The sequence below is a fragment of the Callithrix jacchus genome, chromosome 20, assembly GCF_049354715.1.
Source record: "Callithrix jacchus isolate 240 chromosome 20, calJac240_pri, whole genome shotgun sequence".
In the NCBI taxonomy this organism is placed as follows: Eukaryota; Metazoa; Chordata; class Mammalia; order Primates; family Cebidae; genus Callithrix; species Callithrix jacchus.
In genome coordinates, this window is record NC_133521.1 from 15511971 (window position 1) to 15532500 (window position 20530).

At 56.1% G+C, this 20530-nt stretch overlaps 1 protein-coding gene across 25 annotated transcripts in view; it reads left to right on the top strand.

Annotated features, from left to right (window-relative positions):
* Positions 1 to 20530, top strand: part of ADGRG1 (adhesion G protein-coupled receptor G1) — a 45109-nt gene that overhangs the window by 10884 nt on the left and 13695 nt on the right. For 11 of the 25 annotated variants that reach the window (XM_054248727.2, XM_008985946.5, XM_035282673.3 and 8 more), the window contains exons 2-3: positions 18555 to 18650; positions 19174 to 19596. In XM_054248727.2, the coding sequence (XP_054104702.2) occupies positions 18587 to 18650; positions 19174 to 19596 (487 nt within the window). In that variant the 5' untranslated portion in view covers positions 18555 to 18586. Of the gene's footprint in view, positions 1 to 6283; positions 6403 to 8255; positions 9019 to 9733; positions 9815 to 9837; positions 9971 to 10062; positions 10222 to 16758; positions 16889 to 18118; positions 18237 to 18554; positions 18651 to 19173; positions 19597 to 20530 lie in introns of those variants that run through there. The other 14 variants (XM_078358277.1, XM_078358282.1, XM_035282664.3 and 11 more) reach the window with 7 other exon arrangements.

Genomic DNA, 20530 nt, shown 5'->3' on the forward strand with positions numbered 1-20530 from the left:
CTGTTGGGGGAGTCCTAGTGGAGGAAACTACATAGGAAAACATCTGGGGACCAATACAAGCTGGGGACCACGTGGAGGGTGACACCAGACACCTGGCATGGGTCATTTCATGGGACTTGATGAGCCAGGCCAGCAGGTTCCAATCTGTTCGGCGGGGGGGAGAGGTGGGAGGACTCACCAGGTGGGTGCTGTGTAGGGCTGGGGACCCAGGCTGCAAACCTGGCAGGACAGAGAGGGCAGGATGGTTTTACAGTGTGGGGCTGGCCAGGCAGTCCCAGTCTCTGGCTGCTGGGTAAAGGCTCGAGCTTGGGGGCAGCTTCACATGTGAGGAGATGAGGGGGAGGTAGTGCTCAGTGGAGGGGAAGGGCAAGAGAAGTGGCAGAACTGTGGCAGGATTGGTGTGGGGGTTGGCCTCCTGGCAGGGCCCTGAATGACAAAGGTAGGTGTGGGATGTGGGCAGGACAGCCATGGAGGGGCCACTGTAGACTGTCCTCCAGCCGGGCTGGGATGCGGGTCCCTCCATCCTGTGCAGAAGCTGCGTGTGGCATGGCCTGGGGGGCTGTGTGGTTTCAGGGATGTGGGATGGGCTTCCATGTGGCAGGGCTCCCAGGGAGGCCACGGAGGAGGCCGTGGATGAAGGGAGGAGAAGGAAGCGTGACAACAGAGCCTCAAACCCCAGTGCCACCTCCTCCCAGACCGGAGCCTGAGCAGGGCTCAGCCCTGTCCCCATGCTGGGGGTGGCCCTGTGGACCCTGCCTTCTGACTCACAGCAGATGGGGGTGTCATGTGAGCAAACCCAGCAGTCAGGGGTGACCAATCTGCCAGCAACCGGGCAGATGGCAAATGGGGGCGGGGCAGGCTGGCACAAAGGGGTCTCTCAAACCGGGTGGGGTGGAGCCCTCAGTCTTCCAGGCCTGCTTTCTCCTGAGTCGTCACTCAGCTGAGACCCTGCCCCTCCTCCTGTCTGTGTTGTCCCATCTGTGGCTCCTGGAGGCCTCCAGGGGAGCCCTGTAGATTCTGGGTTGAGGCCTGGACTGCTGGGTAGAGGGGCTGAGGGTGGGGGAGGAAGAGGAGACGCACGTTTTCTGACTACTGCCCAGGGCCAGCCTGCCCTGGCAGGAGGTCTGCTAAGCCCTAAACTCTCCCTGGTTCCCTGGTGGCTCAGCCTGGACAGGCGCAATCCTGGACCTTCCCTGACCTCAGACTCTGCCAGGCCCTGGGCTCAGTGCCTTGCACACGACATCCACTTTTCAGATGAGGACATTGAGGCAGGGGAGGCTTACCCAGTGAGCAACCTCACATCTTTGGGGATCCAGAATTTGGGCTGTTGTTTCTTGGTGGGGAGGGGCTCCTCAGCCAGCCGGGCACATGCCCGTGTCTTGAAACCCACCCCTGCCACTTCCAAATTCATGCACCTGGAGGGTGACAGGGCCCATGGAGACGGCGAGGCCGGCTTGCTCAGGGAGAATCTTGGCTTTGTTTCTCTCTCTGGTTGTGTGAACACAGGCCCGTGCCTCAGTTTCCTCATCTGCAAACTGTGGATCACAATCACACCTGCTTCAGAGGCTGTTATGAGCCTGAAGAGAGTTGATACAGGAAAGTATATGGGACAGTGCCTGCCCCATGGGAATGTTAGGTCTTTCTCATTACCTCTCCCATTGGACAGATGGGTATACTGAGGCCCAGAGCTAACCTATAATAACTGTGAGCACTTCTTCCTGCCCCAGCTACTGCTGGGAGACCTGCGGCCACCTGGACGCCAGCAGCGCTCACTTACCCACTTCCAGCCTGACTCACGCTTTGGTGAGGAGGGCAGTGTGGTGGGCGTCGGGCTCTCGAGCTGGCACCTGTGCAGGCTCAGGCAGATTGTGGTATGCTTGGCAGCTCCAGGCAGAGATAAAAGCTCAGTGTCGGGGAGCTGGCATGCTTCCAGGCACCGGTGGACAGGCCTCTCTACATTAGTGGGAGATGGTGTGTCGGGGGAGATGGCCTCCTTGTCCAAGAGCCAGCCCAGCCCTGGCAGGCTGAGAAGCTCTGCGGTGAATGGCTCCAGCCTGGCTTCCCAGAATCAGGGCCACTGCCACCAATCCAAAACAGGGGAGAGCAAGACAGAGAGCTGCCTCTGCCACCCCCCAGCCCTCTTGCCTCCAGGTATCTCTCTGCCAGTCCCCCCAGCCTGGATGCTCGAGGCCCACAGCGGGAAGCTGACGTTGGAGAGGAGCTGTGGAGACTCACATTCCACTGCCAAAGATCACAGCTTCTCTGGACCCATTTCCCTGTCTGTCAATGGAGATAACGCTACCACCCCTTTGCAGGGGTGCTGTGAAATTTGGGGTGACAAATGGCTGCAAAGTATGTACCTAGCACAGTGCATGACTTTAAGAGGTCCTCCCTAAACCTCAGCTCAAGGTTTGATCTTCAGGATCATGGGGTCGTTGAGTTAGGTTCAAACCCTTGAAAAGTGACTTTGAGCAAGTGGCTGGATTTCTCAAAACTTCATTACTTGGGCTGTGAAAGTCTCTGATATCTAAATGCGACCCTGTGGGGATGAACTGAGATTGCCACACGTCGTAGGGGTTCATGAGATGTAGACGCTGTCCCCAGCTGTCCCAGACTTTTGCCTCCCCATCCCCAGCCAGGCTGCCTCCTGGGACAGGCAGCACGAGGTGGGCTGTTAGGGGTATGGACTCTGGGGCTGCCTGATTCTGTCCCAGCTCCACTGGCTGTGTGACCTGGGACAGGTATATTAACCTCTCTGTGCCTCATGTTCCTAATAGTAAAAATGAGGATGGTAACAGCACCTTGAGGGGATTATGTGAGCCTCTAAATTTTAAGTGCTGAGTACAGGGCCAGGCACACCTCAAGTGCTGTTGTCATTGTCCCTTCTGAGCCATGACCAAGCCTTCTTCTTAGAGAGCAACAGAGACTTTATCCAGAACAATGGCACCATCCTCCCAAGATGTTACTGGGAAAACCACCAATCCTGTGACAGCTTCCCCTTTGGACACGCCCATTACTGGGGTCTTGATCTGCTGGCCTGAGGCATTGTCCAGCCAGGGGCTCCTTTGTGTTCCCCAAGACCTGAGGCCCAACCCAGGTTTTGGAGTGAGTTGAAGTGACCCTGGGCCTGGGGAGCTGGGCTGGAGCCCTTACCCGCAGAATGGCTGACCTGTCCGGGGACCAGAGGCCACAGCACTAGCCCTGGAGAGGAGGCCTGGGTTCCAGGGCGCTGGTTTCCTGGGGCAGAACTGCACTGTGTTCACTTCTCTGCCGGGTGAGCGGACCCCTTCTGGGTCCTTTGCTGAGTCTGGGGCTCAGGGCGTGGCTCGGTGGCTGGCACCCTGGGTCTCGGACCCTGTGGCAGGGGTCAGACAACTGCCCAGACCCACCTGCCTCGATGGTAACAGATGCTTGGGGTGAGCCCCAGGGGCTGGTCGGGGCCTCTGACTCATCTCAGCCCTGTGCCCTCTGCCCACTACTCCTCTGCTGTGTCACCACCTGGGCATGGGCCAAACAGTTCAGGGGCAACTCACAGCCTAAACCCTCACCCCTGGGGCACCCACTTCCCTGCCTATAAAGACCCTCATTCAATCATGAGTGCTGCCAGCCCTTTAAGACTTAGAACTTTATCCACATGTCACAGATGAGGAATCAGGCCCTAGGGCTCCAACCCAGTCTCCTGCCTCTTAGCCTGGGCTTCTCCCCATTGTACCACAGATGGCCATTCCCAAGACAGGTAGTGAGTTCCCCGTCTCTGTAGATGTTCAAGTGTGGCAGGGGAGTTGCAGAGGCAACTTGGGCAGTGTATGGGGCTCCTCTTCATGGCTCCTTCCAGCCCTGAGCTTTCCTAGCCTTGGGGAAGATGGGCACCCAATTCCCACGTTCCCCTGAGTAGTTAAGTCTCTAAGCGGCGTATGGGTCATTCCAGCTGCATCAGGCCATGCTTGTGGGCAGGTGCTGCCTCCATCTAGACACCTCTTCACAGCCTGGCCGACTGGCAAGTTCCTTCCAAGGAACTTCCACCATGAATGCCATGAATGCATTTTTGGAGCCTCCTGTCCATGTGTCAATAGCTCAGTGGGCTGGATGGGAGGGGGCAGTGGGGGGAGAGGAACCCAGCTGAAGAGGACGGGGGTGAGCTGGGAGGGCCTAATGGAGAAGTCAGGAGGGGCAGGACACCCACCTCCCGAGTCTTCTGGGCCCCTTGCTCTCCCTCATCCAACAGGCTTGAACCTGAATAGGGGTGTTCCTGACCCCACAGCACTCGCCTGACCCCCACCTGCCTAGAGCCGTGGGCAGTGGGCAAGGCTGGAAGAAAACCTTGTGCACAGCTTCCTCAAAGCTGTACTCCTACTGTGGGGGCTTTACCACCTGTGCGCACACCTAGGGAACCAGGTGCACAGCTGTGTCCTCCCGGACCCCCTGCCCACATCCTGGCACGTTAGCTGGAGGTGGGGGAGCTGGAACCAGTGCAGCACCCTCACCAGCCATGAAGGGGGAGGACAGCCAGTGCCTCTTCCCAGAGTCTCTGCAGCAGGTGGCAGCATGCCCTGGGGTCCTGTCCCTGTCCCTCCATTTGGGTTTGGGAAACTGGAATCAGAAGCTGTAGTGACTGTGATGTAGGAAGTGTTTGCAAACCATGTGATCATTGGAGTCAGCAAGGTCTGGCCCTGCCCCTGTACCTGGGCCTGAGGCTTGGGCCCCTGGCTCAGCCCCTCTGAGCCTCCCTTTCCCCCTCTGGCTGACTGGCAAGGTTCTTCCAAGGAACTTCCACCATGAATGTCATGAATGCATTTTTGGAGCCTCTGGCTCAGCCCAGCAGCTACTCTGTGGAGTAGCTGCTGCTGACTCTCCATGTCGATGCCAGGGCAAGGCCCGGGGTGCCATGCAGGACAATGGAGGCAGCCCAAGGCAAGGAGTGCACCATGCTTCTTTGGATCCAGTTTTACCAGCTCTGTGTTCCTGGGCAAACTCTGTGTCCCTGTGTCCTGTGCTATAGAATGGGAATGATAGGACCTCCTCATAGAGCGGCCGTGGAAGCGTGGGAGTCCAAGTGCATATCCTATGGTTTGCACTTGTGCCTGGCTCCCTTCTCTGTGCCAGCTCCCTTGTGAGTCTCTGCAGGCTAGTGCTTGGGACACCCCCAACCCCAGCTTGCTGGACCCCAGGACCCATGGCCATAGGCACCTGCTCTTTCTCCTCCTTGCTTTACCTTGGAGAGCCCATGGGGAGCCCAGGTAGGAGCTTGGCATTTGCAGCAACAGGAAAGTGACCCACTCTCATCAGCAGATCTGCTACCTGGGCCCCCTTAGATCTTAACCACAGGAATGGGCCTTTGAGGGTCTTGGAGGTGGTAATTTTGCTTTAATGTAGAGAGAAAATCCAAGGTTCATGCTCAGAGGTTCAGAGGGAATCTCAGACATCTTCTCATCCAGCACCCATTAAAACTGGCTGTGGCCCCAGGGGCATAGGAAAGGCATGGGCTCCCAGGCCTCTGTGCTGCAGGACTTCTAGAGCCTTTATCAGGAAAGCAGAAGGGAGCTTGCCTACTGTTTCAGGTCCTGTCAGGCTATGCACAGTCTTGGAAACCCTTCTCTGGCCAAGCACCTGTCAGACGTGTGCGTGCTCCTGATCCTGGGAGGGTCTGGGGAGTGGAGGTGGCTCAGTGCTCAAACCTTCCCCATTTCCTGTCCCTCACATAGCCTGCGTGGCACTTTGGGGTTGGATCTTCTCGATCTTCTATAGATCTATCAGGAATGGCTCCTTTTGAAAAGAGGTATGGAGCCCCAGCTCTGCCTCAATCATTCATTTATTCATCCAGCAGTCACTGGGCATCTTCTGTAGACCAGGCCCTGTGCTAGGTACTGAGATGCCGGTGGTGAGGAAGATGGGTGAGACAGTAAAGCTGAGCAAGGCATAACACGTAAGCTAATCACAGAGTCACGTCAGTGTTAGGTGCTGTAAGGGTAACGAATCAAATCCCATGGAAGAGAGCAATGGATGCGGAAGATAATTTTGGTTGGGTGATCATGGAAGGCTTCTCGGGGGAGGGGACATTTGAATGAGACCCGAGAAAGAGGCAGTCAGGGGAAGGGTCCTGGAAAGGATGTGCTATGTTAGGGAAAAGTGCGTTTGAAGGCCCTGAGATGTGTCCGGTTGGAAGTCTAGAGAGGCTGAAGTTGGTGACTGCAGGAAGGGAAGGGGAGGGGTCAGGTCGGGGAATGGGAGTAGGCTTGTGGTTACTGGCTTGTGGTTTCAGCAGTCATGCTGCTCCCTGAGCCTTAGTTCCCTGACTTACAAAATGAGCGCCATCATTTCAGTCTCCGCCTCCACCCCATCGGGAATGTTGTAGGTGTGAAGTAAGACAGTGCTTCAGGTTTTGGCTCTGGGCGTGATGAGCAGGTATTTTTATTATTACCACAGGTGGATGTTTAGGAACTATGGGTGGGGCTGGGGAAGCTGTGCCTCTGTTTCTCTGAGTTGCCACTGTAAGGGAGTGCCCAGTGTGTGTAAATGGTGTGGTGTGCCTCGTCTGTGCCTCCCACTGGGTCCCCTGAGCCGCAGCCCGCTGCCAGCTCCCTTTAAGCGCGGGATCCTTTGATGCCAAGGAGACCGCCTTCTTCAGCCCAGTGAGCACTGAGGTTTTCCGGGAGAAGGTTTCACCAGAGAACAGCAAGTCCTTTCTTTGCTTGCTTTCCTCTTCCTCCGGGGGCCAAAAATAGGGCCTGAATGGGACCCAGCTCTGGGCCTGCAGTGAGACAATAGCAGCCTCCTGACTGAAGCTGCCTCCTGGCTCTGCGCCATGGAGGGGCGGGTGAGGAGGGGAGTTGCAGAGACGCCATCCCCTCGGCCCCAAGCCCCTGCTGCCTTTCCCATGGCCTCTGCCAGAATTGTCCCAAAGCCCCTTCCTCCCCTGGACTCCCCTCGGAGTGTGATGGCCAGTGGGGTTGCCCGCTTGTGTTCTGAGAAAGAGCTTGAAGCCCATCCACTGAGACCCCGGGATCTTTTTCACCCTGAGCAACCCCACCCTATCTGCTGGGCTATTGCTTGTCTGGATCTGAAAGGCTCGGTGGGGGTTCTAACTCCTGGTTCTCTCCTGTGCCCTGTGTGGGGCACCCCACGGTTTTTATGTCCTCTTCCCTTTGACTCAGTGGGTATGAAAAACTTATTAAAGATCAAAGGAATGTGCCTTCTTGGAAGGAAGTGAGCTCCCTGTCACTGGAGATGATCAAATAAAATCAGGCCGAGCACTGAACATTGCGGGGAGTTAGGGATTAGTCAGGCGTCAACATGGACAATTGGTCTCGATATCTTCATGTCCCAGGGAATATCTCTGTTTAAATTCTATTTAACATCTTGGATGTGACTTGCTATAAGCCACCCTTACTAGCTAGGTGGCTTACAGCAAGTCACATCCCCTGAGCCTTTGTTTTCCCATCTGTAAGGTGGGTCTCATAGGGCCAATCTTGAAGAGTGGTAGAAATGGATCTCCAAAATGCCCAGTGTAGTTCCTGGCACACAGTAGGAGTTTCAGAAGCTCTGCCTCTATTTTCCTCCTTCCCCAAACTGGAAAAAGAGAATCTGAGCTCCTAACCACCCCACTGGGAGTTCTAGAAGAAAGCCAGGAGGAACCTCCAGGCCTAGGGCTAACTCAGAAGGGGGATTCTTGGTAGGCTGTGGCAATCTGGGATGGCTTCCTGGAGGAGGAGTTTTCAGAGATCTATGATACACGCATTGTGCTCACAACAGTCAATGTGGGATTAGAGGGTTTTCAGCCTGCTTTGAGGCCAGGACCACAGGCTGGCAGCTTCCAGAAGCAAATCCAGCTACCGTTAGGCATAATTTGATTACTGGGTGGCCCGGACTAGGTTCTAAATAGATTTGATTTTAAAGTCAATATTGGCAAACTTGCAGATTTCATGTAAAAACCGGAGGTTCTGCCTCTCTCAAGAAATTGGAAGCTGTGGCTCTTTGCGGTCCCATCAAGACAGGCTCCCGATAAGTCACCATCCTAAGCCCTGTCCTCCCTCCTGCCAGCTGCCTATCTGGCCTGGGCAGCGTCTGAGTTGAGGTCTTGGGCACAGGACAAGTTATGGAGCCACGTTGCTTTGCTGGGTCTGAGCCGAGCTGTGACGTAGTCCCTGCAGCTGCCAACAGTTGCCAGGGCAACGGTTGCTAGGGGCTGCTGTCACCTGCGCCCCTTCTCTGGAGCTGGCGGCTGCGGCTTCTCAGCCTCTTCCCTGGCTGTCCCCTTTGTTTGGAGCTCCAGTGAGGGAGCAGTGGCTGGGGTAGCCCAGCTTCAAAGTCTCTGTCCTCTTGAAAAGAGGTGGGGGACATTGACCCACCAGCAAAGGAAAAGCCCTCGTCTGCCATGCACATTCTTAATGTAGAGACAGTAAGTCCACTTGATGCCACAAAGGAGTTCAGGTACGATTCTCCTGCCTCCTCTCCTATCCTCCCCTCCCCTCCTCCCCGTCACTCCTACTCCCTCTCCCCACAACCCCGCCTCTCCCGTCTTCCTCCTTCACTCCCCTTCCCCTCCAGCTCCCCTCCTTTCTCCCCATCCCTTCCCCCTTTATCTTTTTCTATTCCCCTCCATCTCCCTTCTCCCCAGTATTGATGGAGTAGCTAGTGGGTCGGGTGGCACTAGGGGCTGTGGGGGGGGTGGTCACAGACAGTACTCCAAGGGACTTAGACAGTTAAAGACAGCAGTTTCAACTACAAGGAAGTGGTTGGGGGTGAGAGCTCCACACCCCTCCCTTCAGTACAACCCTTCCTGAAGATTATTTTGGGTCACTGGGCTGCACCCCCGGGGGTCAGAAAGAAGCCTCTGACAAGCCCAGGGCGTGAGTGGCCTGGAAGTGCAATGGAACCGTAATCCAAGCTCACCTGGGTGAGGTCTCATGCACCCCCTGATTTGGGCCATGGAGGGATGGCGTCCTGGTGAACCCATGGAAATCCGTTGTTGGAAGCTTTCTTTACTGCGACTTTTCAATAGAAGCGCTTCCTTAGAGTCAGGTAAGTTCAGGAGGGAAACATGCTTTGAGATGAACAGCGTGTGTTGTGGAGCTGGCCCTGGGGTTTGGATCCAACCTATGTTACCTGCTAGCTGTGTGACCTCGGGCAGGTAACTTGACCTTCCTGGGCCTCGCTGGCCTTATTTGTGGAGTGGGCGTCATGGTACTTGTCTCGAGGGCTTCGAGGAGGCTTCAATGAGTCCACGTGTGTAAAGAGCTCACAGTCCTGCCTTGCATGTCCAAAGAGCTTAATGAACACAGTTGTGTCGCTGAAGGCAGTGAGCACCCACCCGCGGTGTGTGCAACTCCTGATGCTCAGCGAGGCCATGCCGTGTGCTCAGGAGCTGAGATGGAACTCAATGCTTCTACTTCCCTTCCCTGGAAGGGGTCCAGGAGTAGCCAGGCTCAGTCGTCAGCCATGGCAGGGGAGAACTGTGTCCTACCCAGCCTGCTTAGTCGGGGAGGGCACGCTCAGGATGTGGGACCCGGGGGAGGAGGAGGAGGAGAAAAGAAAGGGAGGATCGGTGGCTGGCCTGGGGAATGCTAAGTGTCCTGTGCTCCAAAGATGGGAGTTTTGCCAGACCTGGGGTAGCTGAACTGCCTCCCTGAGAAAACAAGGAGGGAGGCGACTGGGCTGACCTTGTGGGCCTGGCCTTGGGCAACGTGGGAATGCAGATGGGGAAGGGGAACTTCAGCCAGACAGCTGAGGTCTGACTGTGGTTTGAGAGAGGAGAGAGTCTGGCCAGGGCAGGGGAGATGGCTCTGCATCCTCTTTGCCCCTCACTGCCAGCTCGGAGGTAAGCTCTGCTCTTCCCTGTAGGCCTCCTGAAGCCTTCGGACCTGGAGGGCTCTGACTCCAGAGAAGGCAGGCAGGGAACAGGCATCAGAATCACCCACTTGACAGAGGAGGAAATAAGGCCCAGAGAAGGGGCAGGCTGGCCCCAAGCTTCCAGGTGACTGCAGGGCTCCTCTGAACCTTATGCCCCTGCTCCAGGCGCTTGTGTTCCCTGGGCAGGTGCTGACTGGTGTGTTCCCTGGCACCCAGGAGGCTGGCCTCAGTGGCTCCTTGGAGAAGGCCAAGTGGAGACTTGGCCTTGAGCCTCTGCCTGGATGCAGACCACCCGAGGAACATGCGCTGAGCAGGCCTGGTACCAGAGTCCTCCGACTGCTGGCTCTTTGGCTCTTTGAGGTCCCTTCGAAACAGGCTGGTATCCCCAGTGCCTTCCTATCCCTGCTTCTCCTTTAGGTTCCAAGTCTCTTCAATCAATTCTAAAAGTCCTTTTTTTTTGACAGGGTCTCACTCTGTCACCCAGGCTGGAGTGCAGTGGCACCATCTCGATTCATTGTAACCCCTGCCTCCCGGGTTCAAATGATTCTCATGTCTCAGCCTCCCAGGTACCTAGGATTACAGGCATGTGCCACCATGCCCAGCTAATTTTTATTTTTGGTAATGGGGTTTCACTGTGTTGTTCAGGCTGGTCTCAAACTCCTGGCCTCAAGTGATCTGCCCACCTTGGCTTCCCAAAGGGCTGGGATTAGAGGAGTGAGTCGCCATGGCTGGCCTCCAAAATTCTTCTTTTTTTTTTTTAATTTGTTTTTAGAAACAAGGTCTTACTCTGTCACCCAGGCTAGAATGCTGTGGTGTGATCATAGCTCACTGCAGCCTCAAACTCCTGGGCTCAAACAATCCTCCTGCCTCAGCCTCCCAGGCAGCTGGTCCTGTAGGCACTCTGCAGCCCTGGCTTCACTTCCACAATTCTAAGAGGCTTTGCTTCTCAGCTCCTAAAACTCCTCCATCCTCACATTCTCTCTCTTCCCCACCATCCCGAGTGTCTAAGCTGCTTGAGATGAAGCCACAGACCCAGCTGGCCACGGCTGGCTTTAATGGAATGGCCCACCTGGGGACAGGCCTGGCAGTGCCCTTTTCCCGTAAGCTGGTGCCACTGGCCGAAGGGAGGTGGGATAGGCCAAAATATACCGCAGGCTCACCGGGGACCTCTTTCCTGGAAGTGTCAGGGACGATGATGATGGCCCTGGGGAACACTGCAGCCTGCGTCTCCTGAAGCTCATCTCATGCTAGCTAATGACCTTCGGGACAGCTCAAAGGGGAGGACAGGGGAGGGGGCTGGAGGTGCTGGCAGCCTTCTGTGTGGCGTCAAGATTTCTGAGCTTTTTTCCATGTTGATAACGGGTATCCATGCAAAAAAGGCTCTACGTTCATGTTGGGCTGGGAAACTGCCCAACCAAGCGTTACGGGTTTCTTCCCTGCAGGACTCATGAGAGGCTTGGATATGCTAATATACAAGAGAAAGTAGGGCCCACAAGCATTTCTCTAATCTGGGAACGAGTGTTCCCTGAAAGTGCTTTGGAAAGCTATCTCATGGTAAATACAGGGAGACCGAGTCCCATAGAAGAGAAAGAACTCAGTAGTCCACAGGGGCTAAAAGCATGGGCTTGGGGGTTAGGCTGAGTGTGAGTCCTGGCTGACTACTTATCTCTGTGTGATCTTGGGCATTGCTTAACCTCTTTGGGCTTCAGTTTCTGTATTTTTTTTTTCAGCCAGAGTCTCACTCTGTCGCCCAAGCTGGAGTGTAATAGTGTGACCTCAGCTCACCACAACCTCTGCCTCCTGGGTTCAAGCTGTTCTCCTGCCTTAGCCTCCCGAGTAGCTGGGATTACAGGCATGCACCACCATGCTCAGCTAATTTTGTATTTTTAGTAGACACGGGGCTTCTCCATGTTGGTCAGGCTGGTCTTGAACTCCCGAACTCAAGTGATCCGCCTGCCTTGGCCACCCAAAGTGCTGGGATTACGGGCGTGAGCCACCGTGCCTGGCCTCCCTGCCTTTAAGGTGGGGGCACTGATAGCATTTGCCTTACCAGATTGTGTGAGGATTGCCTACTCCACGGGCTCTGCTCATAGGGTTATCGTGAGGATTGAACAATTAATTTTTGTCAAGTGCTTTGCAGAATGCCTGTGGCTAACGGAGAGCTTGGTGAGTGGAAGCTGTGATCCTCCCTCTCCTTCTAGAATCTCCCGGATTCCAAGGCCCTTTTCATTGCCCATATAGGACCCTGTTAGTCTCACTCATCTGGTGTCCTGCCAGGTACCATGGGGCCTGGAAGGATGTGGGGTTTGAGGCCCAGGGCACCGGGACTCTCACAGATGTGTACAAGGCTGCCATCACAGGGAGGAGGACTAGTGTGTGCAAAGGCTTGGAGATAGGAGCACCCAAGGCCAGGTTCCTTCCTGGCTGGTGGCTTCTCTGAGGCCTCTTAAGCAAATGCCCAGTTCCACATACGGGAGGCAGCAGGGTGGCTGACTTTGGACCACTGGCTGTCTGGGAGGACTCAGAATCCCTACCATGCCCTCCCAGGCTGGCAGGGAATGCCCCAACCTCTTCCCTTTCTGTCTCCCCATAGGGTGTGTCTGGGCAGGCAGAGGGAGTTGTGGCGCAAGGACTTGGGTAGAGTAGAAGCCACGGGAACAGTGAGGCCTGAGCTGGTGGAGTAGGGGGTGGGGGGACGTCCAGCAGGTCTGGTGAAAGAATTTAAGCCTTACCCTGGGCGGTGAGAGGGCCAGACCTGGGCACCCGCCAGCCTCTGAGGCAGGCAGCTTGCTTCATTTTATTCTCCTTTATTGTAGGAAAATTCCTGAAAACTGATGTCACTCTGCTTCCCCCAGTGATCCTGGAACACCCCTGTTGTGGAGGTCTCTGCGGTCACCTCGCTTGGGCTGCAGTCACCCCATTCGGGGAGTGGGAATAGGGGTGGGGAGTGGTTCGGCCTTTGGAGGCTGTTACCCCAGGACCCTGGGTGTGGCCGAGGAGCCGGGGAACTGGGCTGGGAGTAGGATGTGGCCCTGGGTCCTACCTGGGTCTGACGGGCATTTCCTTTGAGCTGTTGGGTACATGCTATTTCCAAGTAAGATTTACTTTTATAAAAAAAGTTTGGAAACCGTTGGAGGGAGGGTCCTCCCAGCCCACACCTCACCCTCCATGGAGGAAACACCTGCAGGAGCCCTGCTTTTGGCTCTGTGCCCTGCCCGCCCCATGCCCTCCCCACCTTTGAAGTCTGAGTGGCTCCCTCATTCCTCCTCTGTGGAGCTAACTTGCCCAGTTCCCAGACTTCTCTCGCATTTTCTTCTTGGCCCCCTGCATCCTTTTGTATGCACGTGCACATGCACTCATGCACAGACTCACACTCATGCACACTCATGCAGGCACACTCATGCACAGACACACATGCACACTCATGCACAGACTCACATGCACACTGCACACTCATGCACATGCACACGCACTCATGCACAGACTCACGCACATGCATACTCATGCACAGGCACACACACTCATGCACCCTCATGCACAGACTCATATGCACACGCACTCATGCACACACACGCACATCCACATGCCTGTGTAACTCGCAGGAGTTCATCCTCACCCTGCCCCCCAACCCCTTGGGCCAAATCCTTTCTTCCAAAGGCTCAGCAGCTCCATCTTGTGCCCCAGCAGCCCACGGGAGAGCAGCTGCGACAGGAGGGGAGCTGGGGCTGTGGAAGCTGGGCTGGGACCTCCCCCTCTGCCTCTCCCAGCGAGGGCCCACTTGAGCAGAAGGCCTTCAGGTGTGCAAGACTAGGCAGGAACCTGGAGAACGCCTCTGGAGCTCCCCTCCCACTACTTCTCCCCCACCCGATGCCCACTCTCCTCCCAGTGTCTTTCAGGAGGCGCCTTCCAGGGCCCCGCTAAATGCTGGGGGAGCCACAGAGGAGCCCGATGGATCCACGTCACAGGGCAGGGAAATGTGGGGGAAGCCACAGGGGAAGCCACAGAGGAACCAGGCGGGTCCGCCTCACAGGGCAGGGAAAAGGCGCTGCTGGGAGGCAGGCTGCCCTGGCCCCCAGTCCAGGCCCCGCCATCTAGCAGCTGAGGGTTGTGGGCCAGTCCCTCCCCTCTGTGACTGTCTCTAAACCTGCTGGTGTCTATTCCCGGTTCATAAACCTGCAGTTCCCAAGCCTGCAGTACGTCCATCAGCGAAATGCTTGTTAAAGCCCAGCTCCCAAGCCCACCCCATCAGACGCTCTGTGGGCTGGGCCTGTGAATCTGCATTTTAGTGCACTCACAGAGGGAGGTCTGACCCACAGGCAGGCTTGGGACCCTCCGATGTGAGCGCCTGTGGCAATGCAGGGTGGGGGCATGTTGTGTTGAGGGTGGGTCTCTGCCGGCAGGAACATGGGTTAATTTTGGTGAGGAACAGACAGGCAGGTGAGGCTTCATGGGGAGGGCTTGTCTCAGCCCGTCTCAAAGATGAGTGGAATGTCACAGGGCTAGGTGCCATCCAAGACAAAGTGACAGAAAGGGGCAAAGGTCTGGGGGTGGGATGCCTGGCTCAGGGGTGGGCAGTGGCTGCTGTGTGTAAAGGGAGGACGGAAGTAGCAGGGGGCCAGGTTCAGGAGTCTTCCTGGCAGGAGACAGCAGAGAGGTGTCTGCCCAGTAGGGTTAATCCCAGAGCCGTCCAGGTCCTGTCCACTCAACTTCCATCTCTATCCTCCGAGGAAATGGGTTTTCCAGGAGCTTGGCCTGGGCAGCGGTGACTCCTGGCTCCACACGGAAGTGACTCAGGCCACCCCCCCTCCCGCCAGGAGAAAGTGAGCTGTGGGTCCCCCCCTGCCCACCGTGCAGAGGGGCAAGGCTGAGCCGGAACTGGAGCTGGAGCCCTGGGGGTTGGGCTGGGGGTGGGGTGAGGTCTCAGCTCAGACAAACCCTGGCCATCCTCCACTCTGCTAGATCCTTGGGGAACCCCGTGATGTGGCCCCCATTGTGTCAGGCTGGGCCAGCCTGTTCTGTCCTGTGCATGTTTACGGAAGGTCTGAGGTCAAGAGTGGCCGCTCTGGAGGGCCAGCGGGGCTGGTGGGGGCTTTCCTGGGCCTCGGCCCCAGCACTCTGTCTCCAGGCTGGATTCTCTGTGCTGCTCCTCTCCTTCCCTTTGGGGAGATTCTAAAGCCGGGGCTCGGGGAGGACGTGCATCTCTGGGGCCTTTACCAGTACTAGCTCTACAAGGAGGGGGAGGCTTAGCCCTAAGCCCACGTGATCTAAGAACACGCAGCCTTCCCCAGCCTCAGTGTCCGCATCTGTAAAATGGTAGCAGTTGGACCCGAATTACAGGATGGTTCTGAGAGTTTGGTGTGATAACATGGATGTCACCACTGACATCATTGTGAGGGGTGTCGCTAGAATACCCCCTGCTCAGCTGCCCCCTCTGGCTCGCTGTGAGCCCAGACAAGGTCCTTGCCTTCGGGACCGTGGTTGGTACTGAGCATGATGACAGGCCCTGTCTTAGCGCTGGGGTTCCGAAGCTCCAGAGGCTGAGACAGGTCAGGTTCCTGGAATCTGTGTGGAGGCTCATGCTACATCCCTGGCACCTGGGTGGGGGAGTGGGCAGGTGGCAGGTGTGTGTGCGTGGGGCTGACCTGGAGGGGTGGCAGAGGCAGGGATGAAGGAGGGGTGCTAAGCAGAGGATTGTGCCCTCCCCCAGCCCAATCTGCATGGCAACTTTCCTGTCCCCAGCCCAGCTCTCCTGCCTCCAGGGGCTTCTGGAGGAGGGAAGTTTTCTGGGTGGGGTTTCAGCCTTCCACTGGACTTCCGGAAAGGAAACTTCATGCAGTAAGAATTTCCCCTCAAGGTGCTCCAGTGGGTGAGCTGGCTGCTAGGGGTGGCACGGAAGAGCGGGAAACAGGGAGGAGGGGCCTGAGAGGCCCAAGGGGCTGAGTTTGGAGCAGACATGAACTGGTTAGAAAGTATGGAGTTACTTAGCAGAGATTCCTGGCCCCTGTGCTCTAGGCCCTTTATAGGTATCAATTCATTTAATTCTCACAGTGACATTTGAGGTCAGCTTGATTTCTGTATTATTCTTTACAAGTGAGGAAAGTGAGGCCCAGAGAGGGTGAGTAGTCCAAGGGCACACAGCTAGTGAGCAAGTCAGAATTTGAACCCAGGCTGTCTGGCTCTAGAGTCTACCCCATGGGTTAAAGGAAGCCAGGCAGCTCTTCCCCCTCAAACCTCAAGCATGTTGATGGGGCCGGAGCTGTCCACCTTGGAGTAGTTATTCAAACAGCTGAGGTGGAGTGGGGATGGCTCAGGAAGTGGTGGGGGCAGTTGGTCCCTTGCGTGTGTCTGGATTTGTTCCATGGTACCCCATATTAGTGCTGCTTTGCTTGTTTCCTTCCAGTGATGGGGAACTCACTACCTGCACTCCCTCCCTTATCCTCAAGGGCCAATCCAGGAGGGCTAACGTGAGGCAGTGGTTCTGACTGACTTTGAAGGTCAGTGAGCCAGGGAGATGCATGGATTCTGGTCAGTTCCCTCCTTGCTTGCTGTGTGACCTTGAGAGGTCACTGGCCCTCTGGGCCTTGGATCCAAATTCTCCAAATGATTTGTCAGCTTTGAGTTTACAGGTGGAGAGTTGTGGTAGCAGTGAGGGATGCTTGGAGGAAGTGGCATTTGGACTGACAACCAGGGGGACAGCAACAGAGACTGACAAGAAGCAGAAGGAAAGAGGGGGTCTGGGAGGGATGTGTCCCTGTCCCCGGATGTTGGGTTTCCTTCCGCTGGCTGGAGGTGGCAGGGGGCAGTTTCAAAAGGAATCGAAATGCTGAGAGAAGACATAGCAAAACCTTACAAATCACAACCTGGGAAACGGCGCCCCTCCCTAAAATACCTTCCACATCCTTCTTCTCAAAGGGTCCTGTGATGCCATCAGGGGCAGATGATGAGCCTGTCTGACTTACGACTGAACCACAGTGCCTGAGAAATTGGTGTTCCATTCCACATGGTGGGACGCAGGGGATTGGCTTTTGACTGAAGGGGCCAGGTTTGTTTGAGATAGGACTGGCCTATGAAGGAGATATTCAGCTCCTGCCTGACACCCCTCCCTTTAATGCTGCCCTCAATGATTCAGTTCCAAAGCCACCTCTTCCTGAAAGTCCTTCTTTGTTTCTCTCAAATTCATACTCTGTGTGTATTCTCTGGCTTGTGACCAGTGAGTTCCTCTGTCCCTGCAGCCAGCTGCCATGCCACACAGGATGAGGTCTGTCTGTGAGCCCCCAGCTTTGCCACAGGGCCAGCTGGCCGTAGGGAGGGCCAAGCCTCTTGGCAACTCTACAAGTGCCAGGGCCACAGGTTCCCCGCCAGGCACTATACTCCTGACCAGGCAGGGAAAGCCCCTGGTCTCTGGAGCATTTTGGAGCAAGTCCCTGGCCCTCAGTTTCTCCACCTGTGCAATGGACCAACAGCAGTACCCACTTCATAGGGTTGGAGTGAGAATCGGCAGAGGTGCAGAGGTGGGACAGGTCAACACAGAGGCTGACAGATAGCAGGCGCTCAGTTAATAGAGAGCTCAGAGGGTCAGATGTGCCTCATTCAGGCCAGGTTGGGGCAATACCGAGTCCTAGTCCTCAGTGGAGACTGTGGTTCCTCCAGGCTCGGTAAACTGCCTCCCCCTGGCGGTCAAGATAGGAAGCGCCCTTTCCTTCTGGCTCCTGTAGAGGGCGCTGCTGATCCTTTAGTTCCTCACTCTCCGTCTCCACAGCCTTTAACCAGCAATCTCCCTCTACACCAGGCCCTGGTCACAGAGATGGATCAGGTGCTCCCTGGCTGACGTAGAAGGAGGGAACACACCATCTCCCACTACCTGAAAGAGGCTAATGGGGGTGGGGAAGGGTTTTGGCCAGTGGTGGGAACCAAAGGAGGCTGGGACTGATTGTGGAAGGAGTTGAGGAGGGCTTCCTGGAGGAGGTGTCCTCTGAGTTAAGTCTCAGGAAGGATGATAGGGAGGTAGCTGGGGAGAACTCTGGGAGCCCCCTTTTTTTCTGTGTTCCCTCCAGGCATGGAGGGGCTAGGTGGTGGTGGTTCCAAGTGCAACCCTCACCACCAGATTCTAGACAAGATCAACCTGTCACTCTGGGTCCAGGAGAGAGGCATTAATGGTTAGCCCGATTTTGAGTGACTTACACAAGGTGCTGCAGCAGACAAAAGGCGGAACTGAGACTGGAACTCAGCTGGACTCTGGACAGCACCACCTCTTTTCTTTTTTTTCCAGCAGGGTTTCACCCTGTCACCCAGGCTGGATTGCAGCGGTGCAGTCGTAGTTCACTGCAGCCTTGACTTCCTGGGCTCAAGTGATCCTGCCACCTCAGCCTCTCTAGTAGCTAGTACCACAGGCATGTACCACCACACCTGGCTAATTTTGTTTATTTATTGTAGAGATAGGGTCTCACTATGTTGTCCAGGCTGGTCTGAATGCTTATGCTTAAGTGATCCTCCTTTCTCGGCCTCCCAAAGTGCTGGGATTACAGGCGTGAGCCACTGCACCCGGCCCTACTGCCTCTTGAAGATCAGCTTCTGGCTGCTCTGGGGAAGTCCGTGGGCTATTTCCACCTCACCTCCCACATCCATCCAACGCTGGCCTCCTCTTCTGCAGGACCAGCCCAACCCCCACACAGTCTAGACTCCCAGCTAACACTCCTGGCCTCTTTCAGGTGGTGACTGCCAAGAGTGACTTCGTGGGAAGATGACTGCCCAGTGCCTCCTGCAGAGGCCACTGCTCCTGCTGAGTCTGCTCTTCCTGGTCCAAGGCAAGTCTTCCCAGGGGTGCCGTGGGGCTGTTGGGACTTATGTTAAAATGCCTCTGTGCCTAAGGTGGCTGCCAGCACTCCTTTCGGCAGGTATAGCTCAGCTAGTGGAGGGTACTAGAAAAGAAAGACACTCCTTCCTTTTGGTAGACGCAGCCCTGCAGTGCACAGCTTAGGGGATGGAACATGGATGGGATACTGCCCCGCTCACCTTTGCAGCCAGAGCATTTTTGGCAGTGTACCACCTGTGCAACCGTCTGTGGTAGCCATGGCCTCATTAAATTACTTCATTGCTGTTATAAATTTGTTTTGCCTTTGAAATTACTACTCGTTTTCAGTTTCCTCTTTTTATATTTTGATGCTGATAAGTTTTGAGTGGGAAAGACTAACACAGTTTTGTAGACCCTTGGAATATGTGTGAGTCTCAGGCTCCAGGTTCACATGTTCTCAGCCCAAGGCCTGTCCCCTTCCCTGCTTCTGCTCAGCCCCTGCCACGGGGTGCCATCTGCAGCCTCTGCCTCCTCAGGTGCCCACGGCAGGGGCCACAGGGAAGACTTTCGCTTCTGCGGCCAGCGGAACCAGACACACAGGAGCAGCCTCCGCTACAAACTCACGCCAGACCTGCGCATCTCCATCGAGAACTCCGAGGAGGCCCTCACAGTCCATGCCCCCTTCCCTGCAGCCCACTCTGCTTCCCGATCCTTCCCCGAACCCAGGGGCCTCTACCACTTCTGCCTCTACTGGAACCGACACGCTGGGAGATTGCATCTTCTCTATGGGAAGCATGACTTCCTGCTGAGCGACAAAGCCTCTAGCCTCCTCTGCTTCCAGGACCAGGAGGAGAGCCTGGCCCCGGGTCTCCCGCTGTTCGCCACCTCTGTCACCTCCTGGTGGAACCCTCAGAACATCAGCCTGCCCAGTGCCGCCAGGTTCACCTTCTCCTTCCACAGTAAGGCAACTTCCAGGCAGAGGGAACAACTGGGCAGGGGGCAGGGAAGGCAACACGCAAAGTGCACTGGGCTCGAAATGTCAGATCATGAAGCTTGGGCTTTACTCACAGGCACTGGGGAGTCATTGAAGGTGTCTGAGGAGGGGAGGAGTGTGATCCAAGTGCTAGGATTACAGGCATGAACCACCGCAGTTGGCCCCACTGTCCGTTGATGGTTATTTTGTGGGTAGGCAGGGGTGAGGACGGAGGGGCAAGGGTCCATCCTGAGGCTGCAGAAAAGGTCTTGGTGAAGGAGGATGAGGTCTGAACAGGGTGGGAGAGCAGAGACAGGAAACGGAGTGAAGATCAAGGAAGAATTCTTCCTCAGCATCAGTGTAGATTGTTTATTTCCATTTCACAGAGGAGGAAACTGGGGCACAGAGAGGCTGCCCACAGGTACACAGCTAGCCAATGAGGGAGCCAGGATTTGAACCCAGCAGCTGACTAGAGGGGAGTGGGGGTCAAGGTGGAGCATGGGGGGGGGTCAGAGGTCAGGAGAGCAGTGGGGCGGGGCTGACTCTGAGGTCCAGAAGCTGCGTCTTCGCCTTGGAGTGTGACAGGTACCATGTGGCCACTACCATTTAGCACCATTCAATGCTGAGTGGCGGCCAGGCAGGGAGGAGCATCAGAAGGAGCTTGAGGGTCTACTGGGGGGCTTTCGTATCTCTCTAGCACCTCAAGTCTGAGAGGCAGGGCTGTCAGGGGTTGGGGGCACAGCACTTTGATTACGTTCGTGTGGCAGGCGGGGGCCAAGGCAGACCCCCCGGGGGGTCCCCACACCCCAGGCTGGGCTTCTGCTCCCAACCTGGCAGGATTTAGGGCAAAGTCAGTCTAGTTACAAATTGGCATTCTGAAGACCAGACTGAGCCTCGTCCTGTTTGGTGTGTAGAGGGTT